The sequence below is a fragment of the Ascaphus truei genome, chromosome 11 (assembly GCF_040206685.1).
Source record: "Ascaphus truei isolate aAscTru1 chromosome 11, aAscTru1.hap1, whole genome shotgun sequence".
NCBI classification, from domain to species: domain Eukaryota; kingdom Metazoa; phylum Chordata; class Amphibia; order Anura; family Ascaphidae; genus Ascaphus; species Ascaphus truei.
The window spans coordinates 60,843,247-60,854,382 of record NC_134493.1 but is presented as its reverse complement, the minus strand read 5'-3'; the positions used below and the strand labels follow the sequence as shown (position 1 = coordinate 60,854,382).

Here is an 11,136-nt window from a genome sequence, read left to right as displayed (position 1 = left end):
GGAAGAACGTAGCGGTCGTGTTCTGGCATTGCGCCGAAATCAGTTCCAGGACTTTCATGAGTATCTACCGGTCATTGGAAAGGGCTCCTACAGAGGTCATTTTTGTGAATTTCATTTAAAGGACAAGTTTATTTGTTAGCCCCGTTCCCAGTAAGTGTGTTAACCCTGTACATTGTGTGTATGTCTTTTCCTGAAATAAATGACAATTTATTTTACCACCTGGCTTTGCTTAATCAATGATCCCGGTATAAAAAGTTGTTAATAAACCTGATCTCCCATGACGATATATTATATACATTCCCAGTCCTGGGCGAGTGAGAGACATTAGCTCCTGCTCTGGTTCTGCTGTTACATCGGTACCTTCCCTCTGTACAATTACCTGTCTATAAACACAAACAAGGGAGCACATGTATTATTATCAGTTGTATATTTATTGTGTTACAGACACCCACAGTGTAAGTGTCTCATTACATGATGAAGAAACTAATGTGGATGTGACAGCTACACAAAGTATTAACTAAAGTACAGTAATAAATCCAGCCAGAACCGTGGAGTCAGAGACTGGATCCCACTTCCAGAGGACTCGCAAAAGCAGTTGCATAAAATGGGTTCATTCCCAAAATAAATTTGTGTCGCAATAAATGGGATACACTTCTTTACCGAAAGATTGCGCTTTGCTCTGCACATGAGCACTGAATCCGATCTCCTCTGAACACGAGTTAAAAAAGTCCATGACAGACATTATCATGGGGCTCTCACAGGGTTAATGCAGTGCAGGAGCCCCTGGCACACTCTCCTTAACTTGGTATTCCCCAGGATTAGGAGGAAGGCTTGTGCTGTGGGGTAGCACACGAGAGTGTACAAACAAATATATGACAAAATCGCTTTCGGATCATTGTTAAAGAAGAGAGGGTAGATCTGTGATAAAAACAAAGACATGGAGAGGACAACAAGCAGTATCATGTTCCTGGCGGCTCTGGAATGAACCTGTAACCGGGGAATGCTGAAGTCAGATGTCTTCTGCTTCATCCTCCAGACGTGTCCCCAGAGAGAAGTCAATGTGAGCCCAATAGAAGCGAGGGATAGCAGGAAGGGCAAACAGCATCCTAGCATGGCTGCAGTTACTAGCGTGGGTGCAATGGTTATGTTACAGATATAATAATTAGTTGTTTCACTGACCGCGCTGCAGTTGGCTGTGAGACTGTGAGTGCTGTTTTCCTGAGGATCTAATTGATGGCAAAGCAACAGTGTTGGGACACTTATAATAAAGGATCCCACGGCTGACATCAGCAGCAGTTTCTGCAACACAGAACAAATCCATAGCTTCACTCGGAAGAAGAGATGATGCATGAAGTTGGTAATTTTGATGCAGTAGTAGACACAGAGCTAGGCAGTGAGCCAGAAGTTTAAATAGACTAGGAACACATCAAGAAAAGTCAGAGCTAAAAGAATATCTCTGTAAAACCGGATGTGAGACGGGATCCGGAGCAGGAACGATTGTGTACTAATTATGCACTGCAGGACTACATTAGACAGACCAATACTAAGTAGGATTAGATCACATAGATTGTGGCTGGTATCTTTTCTCCAGTTTCTGTAGCTCACAGCCATGATACACGAGTTGAAGATGGTGCCTGCTATGCAGGGAATTGTACTGATGGTTACCACCAATATATGAACCCAGGGCTGCATATTGCTCTTCTGCGTGTGTTACTGCTCTTCCTCTCTGATGTATGAGCGTTACACCTGATGCCTCGGTATCTGACTGACACATGGGGCAGAGCCGGGATAAAATAAACGTGTGTGCAAAGCACATGCAAATGTCCTGGTGTCTCCTTTCTGTGTTCCCGATCCTGTATATGAGATCTCTTCGGTCACATCTCTGGCGCTGACATTTATTTGGGCTGTATCCATCATTCTCCTCAACTTAAATTCTTACATTTTCTTCCAGCTTCACAGAAAAATGACAGAAGAGAATTCAATAAACGTTCAATTTTTTTCGGTTTGGGAGAAACATGTTTAGGATCCCAAGTCATAAATAGCATAAATGAATTATTTTATTTACAAAAATCTTTTTCTCATATAAATATACACAATGCTGGCTGCCATTTTCCTTATAGGAAATACTGTTTTGGTTACTTCCTGGTTAATTGTGTATAAACTGGTTTCTAAGGAGTATTTCCCAATAATAAATACATTATAAGTATTTTGTAAAGCTTACATTGGACAATTTTCCCTTAGCCCCTTCCACACCCAAATTTTACCCATTTCCAAGCCCAGTTGAAGGCCTCAGCCAGCACCAGTATAACGTTACCCGGAGGTGGCAGCTCTGTGACTTTCATTTGCATTTCCAAATAACTTTGATGAAGAGAACATTTCATTTGGAAAGATTCAAATGTGATAGATGACATTAATACTCCCAACAGGTGATATGAGGAGACGCTGTTATTATAATAATTTTATAGAGCACCTGGCAAAGCCAAAGAACCTGACTGAGACAGGAAAGGGTTAATCCCCCAGCATGCTGCGCTTCCTGAGCTGTTTGGTGTTATAGTTTGAGGTAGAAATCTCCCTTTCTTCCATGGGAAGTGTATGGTCCTGGTTGGGGAAACATTAACCCCTGCAGTCATTGAATCCCTGTACTTTTCCAAATGTTTTTGTTTGCAGGCCAGTCCTGTGATTTTATCAGGGAAAACCCAATGTGAGTAAATGGGAGAGGTAAAGTGTAAGTGTCACTGACTTACTTTTTGACAGCAGTCTTTGTGACGGTAGTGGTGGCTGGCTGACCTAGTGGGGAGAAATCCCAGCTATTTACTCCTAAATCCATGTAACTTGGCCAGCTATGCAAGGCTTATTTCAGCCAAATGTAATTTAATATCAGAGGGAGAACAGGGAATGTATAATGCACCATGTCTGTAAGAATGCATTTCAAAGCATGTATTCTGTCTTCCCTGTAACAATCCTTTCCCCAATCAACATTGTTCTGTTATGGGATTTGGGCTAGCTGTGTGTAATGTGAAGTCCTGTCTTTTACATAATGACCTTATGTCTCTGTATTTATACGTGTTAGCAGTTCCTTCCAGATTAGATACAGTCGTTCGCATTGTGTGGTGATGGAATTAACATGCAAGAAAGTAAACGAGATATTCCACTGTTATTGGTATTTCTAGGGAGAAAGACTAAGTAATTCACTGAGTTTAAGCTCTCCATAGAAATAGATCAGAACAAAGGAAGGGGATTAGTTAAATGAATCAGTTATCAGGTCTGAGCCCCAGGCACTGTTTTCTCTTGGCTGGATGCCTTTGTTCAATAGCCACCAAGGGGTATTATATAATGGGTGCTGCTGGACAGTGCATTAGGAGTGTGGAGTTTGCTGAAGTCCATCTCTGGGAAGGAGTGTGGAGTTTGCTGAAGTCCATCTCTGGGAAGGAGTGTAGAGTTTGCTGAAGTATATCTCTGGGAAAGAGTGTGGAGTTTGCTGAAGTCCATCTCTGGGAAGGAGTGTGGTGTTTGCTGAAGTCCATCTCTGGGAAGGAGTGTGGAGATACATTTCAGAGGGGCTGCTGGGTGCAGCACTTTGATATCCTGGAGCAGAGAAGCGGACAAGGGAAACCCATTTGAAGTGGGTCCTTCCACCTAAGAAAGGTAGATTTCATCCCCCAGACTCCTGTAAGTGTGTATATTTTTGTATTTTGGATTCTTGTGTGTTTCCGAGGATTTATCCAAAATAAACCTCATTTTATTTCACTTACTGTGTTTTGCCCTGTGACTGATCCTTCAAATATAAATGGTGTTAAAAGTTGTGGTCTACCGTGAAAGTCTTGTCTGGGGGAACAGCTTATCCCGTTACAAACCTACATTGGAGCATCTGGAACCAGGAACCTTGGACCAGACCCTTTCCCGCACCTGAGCCAACTCCAAGGATTCCTTCCAATCCCCACAAACCTATAACCTCTACCTGTGGCACCAGGCTTCCTACGGGCAGCCTCCCTGCAATTTGCAGGATATGTATGTACTCTCCCCTGTTATTTGCTGCTGCTATCTGTATGTTATACATTGTTATGTATGCTGTTCTTTCCTAGTTAACCCATTAGTTTAGCAGCCTTGTCTGGAGAATAAAGACCAATAACCCTGACCTGGAGCACCAAGCTTTGTGCAGACAGCCGACCTGTAATTGCAGGATTTGTATGTAGAAATACAAGGTGACTCCGGAGATGGGATCCACAAAAAGCCCCCACAATATCCCACTCAAATCTAGAATTGTTTTCACATAATTGTGTTTTATGATCTAATGTCTATATAAAAAGCCACTAAAATCACATTAAAAAGAAAATAAAGCTGAATCACAGGAAGGATTAATACATCCTGCTATATTATTAGCAACCCTGTGTTAAATCAGACATAATCCTGAGAGTCTGAAATCATCATTCTATCCCACGGTAGACATGCCTCATGTATATATAGTTACATAGTTCCATAGTTACATAGTAGATGAGGTTGAAAACAGACATACGTCCATCAAGTTCAACCTATGCTAAATTTAGACAACAGATACTTTATCCTATATCTATACTTACTGATCCAGAGGAAGGCAAACACAAAACCCCAGAGACATATCATCCAATGATATCTCATAAGGGGAAAAATGAATTGGCAAGAATTGGCAATCAGATTACTCCCTTGATCAACATCCTTCCCATGTATACTTATTTGGTATATCCCTGTATACCTTTCCCATCTAAAAAGATGTCCAACTTTTTTTTAATAAATCTATTTTATCTGCCATCACAGTCTCCATGGGTAATAAATCTCACACTGTAACTACCCTTACTGTAAAGAACCCTTTCCTTTGTTACAGGTGAAATCAGCTTTCCTCCAACCTTAAGGGAAAGGAGGAATATGCAGGAATACAGCATATGTGTGTTGCAGATGAGCGAGTGCAGGAGCACAGCATGTGTGGGTAACAGAGGAGCAAGTGCATGAGCAGAGCATGCGTTTGTGGCAGAGAAGCGATTGCATTAATGCAGCGTGTGTGGCAGAGGAGCGAGTGCAGGAATGTAGCATGCGTGTGTGGCAGAGCAGTGAATGTAGGAGTGCAGCATGACTGTGTGGCAGAAGAGTGAGTGCAGGAACGCAGCATGTACGTGTGGCAGAGGAGTGAGTGTAGGAACGCAAGGTGTGTGTGTGGCAGAAGAGCAAGTGCAGGACCGGAGTGTGTGTGGCAGTGTAGCCAGGGTATTGTATTGTATTGTATTGTATGTCTTTATTTATATAGCGCCATTAGTGTACATAGCGCTTCACAGTAGTAATACATGTGGTAATCAAATAAATAACAGATAATATAAATAACAGATCATGGGAATAAGTGCTTTAGACATAAAAGTAACATTTCGGAAGAGGAGTCCCTGCCCCGAGGAGCTTACAGTCTAATTGGTAGGTAGAGAGAACGTACAGAGACAGTAGGAGGGAGTTCTGGTAAGTGCGTCTGCAGGGGGCCAAACATTATGTATCGTGTTTAAAATATCCACAGTGCTATTCATATGCTTCTTTAAGCAAGTGTGTCTTAAGGTGGGTCTTAAAGGTGGATAGAGAGGGTGCTAGTCGGGTACTGAGGGGAAGGGCATTCCAGAGGTGTGGGGCAGTCAGTGAAAAAGGTTTAAGGCGGGAGAGGGCTTTAGATACAAAGGGGTAGAAAGAAGACATCCTTGAGAAGAACGCAAGAGTCTGGATGGTGCATACCGAGAAATTAGGGCTGAGATGTAAGGAGGGGCAGAAGAATGTAAAGCTTTAAAAGTGAGGAGAAGAATGGAGTGTGAGATGTGGGATTTGATCGGAAGCTAGGAGAGGGATTTCATGAGGGGAGATGCTGAGACAGATCTAGGAAAGAGTAGAGTGATTCTGGCAGCAGCATTTAGGATAGATTGTAGGGGAGACAGGTGAGAGGCAGGAAGGCCGGACAGCAGGAGGTTACAGTAATCAAGACGGGAGAGAATGAGGGCCTGAGTCAGAGTTTTAGCAGTCGAACAACAGAGGAAAGGGCGTATCTTAGTTATATTGTGGAGGAAAAAGCGACAAGTTTTAGAAATGTTTTGAATGTGAGGGGCGAATGTGAGAGAGGAGTCGAATGTGACCCCTAGGCAGCATGCTTGGGCTACTGGGTGAATGATTGTAGTTCCAACAGTAATGTGGAAGGAGGTAGTAGGGCCTGGGGTTAGAAGGGCGAGACCGGCAGAGAGAGAAAGAGGTGCATATACATCAAGAGAGGAGGATAGGGCAGAGTTGTAGATCCTGACCGGGTTGTTAGAGTCTGTAGCGGGGCTGAGAGAGGAGAGGGAGGAACGCAAAGTGGAGACATGAGCCGCGAGGTTAACAGAGCGCAGGTCTTTGCAGAAACGAGGGGAAGATGGAGGTGGAGAAGGGAAGACGTGAGAGAGAGAAAATGAGATGAGATGATGGTCAGAGAGAGGAAGGGAGAAATGGAGAAACCAGAGAGGGAAATCTGCTCTGGTTCTGCTGTTACATCGGTACCTTCCCTCTGTACAATTACGTGTCTATAAACACAAACAAGGGAGCACATTTATTACTAGCAGTTGTATATTTATTGTGTTACAGACACCGGCAGCGTAAGGGGTTCATTACATGTTCCTTTCCTGCACCTAGTTCTATATCCATGCAGAGCTTAAACCTTTGAGTGCAGGAGGGACAGAGAAGCACCAGAGTGCAGCGGCCCCTCCAGCACGTTACAGTATCGTGAGCCCTCCTCACAGTGTTAACAGGATCACCGTGTCACTGATTACAGAAATGGAAGAGGGAGAGTCCATATCTCTGCGCTTTGCTCCACATGAGAGCAGAACACAATCTCCTCTAGAAAACCAGCTAAAAAAGTCCATCACACTACAGTATGGCATGCGGCTCTCAAAGGGTTAATGCAGTGTAGGATCTCCTGACACACTCTCCATAACTTGGAGTTCCCGTGGATTAGAATGATGGCTTGTGCTGTGGGGTAGCACAGGAGAGAGTACAAACAGATATTTCTGAAAATGTTTTCTGGTCTGTTGGGAAGGGAGAGGAGGCAGAGTTCTGTAATGCAGAGAGACATGGAGAGGACAACAAGCAGTATCATGGTCCTGGCTGCTCTGGAATGAACCTGTAACCGGGGAATGCTGAAGTCTGATGTCTTCTGCTTCATCCTCCAGACGTGTCCCAAAAGAGACGTCAGTGTGAGCCCAATAGAAATGAGGGATAGCAGAATGGGCAAACAGCATCCTAGCACGGCCATGATGACTATATTAGAGATACATAAAGCAGATGTTTCACTGACCGCACTGTAGTTGGCTGTGAGACTGTAATTGCTGTTTTCCTGAGCATCTATTTGCCCACAAGTCCACATCGATGGGACACTTATAATAAAGGATCCCACGGCTGACATCAGCAGCAGTTTTTGCAACACAGAGGAAATCCATAGCTTCACTCGGAAGAAGAGACGATGCATGAAGTTGGCAATTTTGATGCAGTAGTAGACACAAAGCCAGCCAGTGAGCCAGATATTTAAGCAAATTATGAAGATTTGAAGAACAAGCAGAGCTAATGTGAGATCTCTGTAGAACCAGATGTGAGACTGGAGCATAGGAAGCCACAATTGTGTATTCAATGTACACAGCAGGGCTAAATTAGACAGACCAATACTAAGTAGGATTAGATCACACTGATTCAGGCTGATATCTTTTCTCCAGTCTCTGTAGCTCACAGCCATGATACACGAGTTGAAGATGGTGCCTGCTATGCATGGAATTATACTGATGGTTATGAGCAATATACGAACCCATGTCAGCATATTGCTCTTCTGCATGTGTTACTGCTCTTCCTCTCTGATGTATGAGCGTTACAACTGATGCCTCAGTATCTGACTGGCACATGGGGCAGAGCCGGGATAAAATAAACGTGTGTGCAAAGCACATGCAAATGTCCTGGTGTCTCATTTCTGGGTTTCTTCCAATCACAGCAGAGTTCAGAGAACTTAAAAAAAAAATTCGGCAGCAAAAGTGTGAAAGTCACAAAGATAAAAATTAACATAAAATAAAAAAAATAAAAAATGCATTGCCTTATTTACAGTATTTATTTTGGCTGTATCAGTTATTTTCCTGAATTTACAGAAGGAATAAAACGTTTTTTCAGCTTCACAGAAAAGTGACGGGAGGGTTCAGAGAACATAAAAAGGGTTTGTCAGTAACATGGTAAAGTTCCCAAGCAAAAAATAGCAAGAATTAATTTACATTTCAGAAAGGTTTTGCTCAGATTAATATTCTCCACATTAATGAGTCCCGCTAAGAATCTAACTCTTTCCCAATCTAGACACCAAAGTGTTACCTAAATGTTATATACAGGGCTAAGGGAGGGGCAGCGTACATTCTAAATGTATATAGCTCTCTCTTAAACGGCTGCACCCAACATGAACAGACATGAGAATAAGGGACCTGCAGTATAACATGGGGGTAATTATTTAACACAGTGAGAAGCCAAACAGCCGGATACTTTGTGTTCTCTGCAGAGATTTCTCCCTTTCTGGGTGTGTGCGTTCCCGAGCTATCTTCCTGTAAATGTTATATGTGGGAGCGTACACAATGCTGGCCGCCACTGTCCTCATAGGAAACACTGTTTTTGTTATTTATTGGTTAATTGTTTATAATATGGTTTCTAAGGTGGATTTTTCAGCAATGGAAACTGGATATTTTTTTAAGTGCTTATTTTGGGAATTTTCTCACTTCAAACCCAGTTTTATCCATTTCCAGACCCAGTTTTACCCATTTCCAAGCCCAGTTTTACCCATTTCCAAACCCAGTTTTATCCATTTCTAAGCCCAGGTGAAGGCCTCAGCCAGCACCAGTATAACGTTACCCGGAGGTGGCAGCTCTGTGACTTTCATTTGCATTTCCAAATAACTTTGATTATGAGAACATTTCATTTGGAAAGATTCAAATGTGATAGATGACATTAATACTCCCAGCAGGATCGGGTGATATGAGGAGATGCTGTTATTATAATAACTTTATAGAGCACCTGGCAAAGCCAAAGAACCTGACTGTGACAGGAAAGGGTTAATCCCCCAGCATGCTGCGCTGCCTGAGCCGTTTGGTGTTATAGTTTGAGGTAGAAATCTCCCTTTCTTCCATGGGAAGTTGCTGGCATTGCTCTGTACCCTAGACTACTGTGTGTGTTGGTCACCACTTGGACCTGTCTCCTCCCTGGCAGTGTGTGTTGGACACCACTTGGACCTGTCTCCTCTCTGGCAGTGTGGGTGAGCAGGAGGGTGAGTGAGTTAGGAAGGGATGGGAGTAAGTTTGTTTTTTGTATGTTTGCCCACCACGGCAAACACTGTCTTTTATTTATTTTAAATACCAAGGGATTGAAGGACGTAATGAAGAGAGGGTTCGACAGGAACTGCAGCAAGAAGAGGGCGGAGTGACAGAAGGAGAGTAGAGGTGTAGGAATACATCATTGTCACGGGAGAGCAGCACTTTTAACACCTTTATACCTTTCTGGGACCATTCAATAGGCAAAACAAGGTAGTGGAATAAAATGTAGTTTATAAAAAAAAATTATTTACTTTGCTTTTCCTGGTATTTTACAGGTTAATAAGAGCTTCAATCAGACTTAGAACTATGCAACTAATTTTGACAGATTTATTATAAATCATTCTTCCTGGTAATGCACAGGTTATTAAGAATTTATAATAGTGTTAGGACCCTTGAGACGTGGTCTGCCTTGGAGGGGCTCAAGGGCTTACGACACTTTGACCAAAGAGTTAAACTAAAAGACTCTTTTATTTAAAAGATATCTTTTTATATATATATATATATATATATATATATATATATATATATATATATATATATAGGCACTGTATCGTGTATCTGTGTTAATGAATGCAGCACTGAGCTGTGTCTGTGTTTCATGTTCTGTCTCTGGTTTTAAATATATATTGCCATGCTCAGTAGCACTCCTCTTTGACACCTATACGCATATATATATTGTGGTTATTTTGGGGGTTCAATATGAGCTTATAGGGGTTCTGTATGTTTTATTAATTTTTTGTTGGTTAGCTGTATAGAGCCATGGCTGGTCCAGACTATCTTTATGCCTTCCTGTCACATACATTCTCATAGATACAGACCGTGACAGGCTATCCTGTGGGGCTTACCCCCCTCATGCAGCCTCCTTGATTGGAAGGAGAGGAGGTGACACTGGGTCTGTGTTGCAGCCAATCATGGTGCAGACCCTGTACCCTCCCCTTTTTCACTAGGGAGGATGCCTTCCAAATTATAGAGTCAGTTGTTCCTTCCCAGCCGGGGAAGAGAGAGGAGCTCAAGCCCATCCCGGGGCTGAGAGACCAAGATCTGTGCAGAGCACATGGCCTGAACATTAACTGCTGGCCAGTACCATCCAAGGGCCTGAAACCCATTCTCCACTATATGCAACGCTGTGATACCATCTGCAGTGGCTGCTACAAATAAAGACCCCTTTTATATACTTCTGGTAAGTCACAGTCTATTGGACAGAAGTATAAGAGAAAAGTAATGTCATGTTAGGGACAGCCTGCAGCTCTGCTGTAGCCTGCTGTTATTGGAGGCACTGTCACCAAATGAAAAGAATCTGAGGATCACCTAAAGCCTGTCCTGTTCCCCACAATATCACAGAAGCTCTGCTCTCCTGAACCCTCACAGGTAACCAGCACCACACAGGCCTGTAGCTATGCAAGATCTCCCAGAGTTGGGGGGGGAGGGGACAGTGCTACAATTGGAGGCGCTGCTGAGATGCAGCAACAGGACAGGCTTTTAGAGACATTGGCAGCAGGAAGCAGTAAAAGGGTCTGGGGCCCTGATTCTCCACCTGAGACCCTGGGCACCCATCCGTGTTAAGGAAGGGAGGACCACTCTCTGACGGGAAATCCAGGAAGGGGGTTGCCAAGACCCTTACCAAGGACAGACTGTGTTGGGACGTTCCCTGATGGAATGTTACCAGGGAATGTGAAGACCCTACATTATGTTAAAAACAGGGATTCAGTTGCAGGTTGGGGACCCTGTGCACCTATGCATGATACTCTGTGCTAGTTGGGGCATACCCTGAGAGTATGATAGC

General features: G+C 43.3%; 1 protein-coding gene across 1 annotated transcript; it reads right to left on the bottom strand.

Moving 5' to 3' along the window:
* Positions 1 to 6,889: 6,889 nt before the first annotated feature.
* On the bottom strand, positions 6,890 to 7,849 carry LOC142462916 (taste receptor type 2 member 40-like). Its single transcript, XM_075565132.1, has one exon. The coding sequence runs from the start codon at positions 7,847 to 7,849 to the stop codon at positions 6,890 to 6,892; it is 960 nt and encodes a 319-aa protein (XP_075421247.1).
* Positions 7,850 to 11,136: the final 3,287 nt, after the last annotated feature.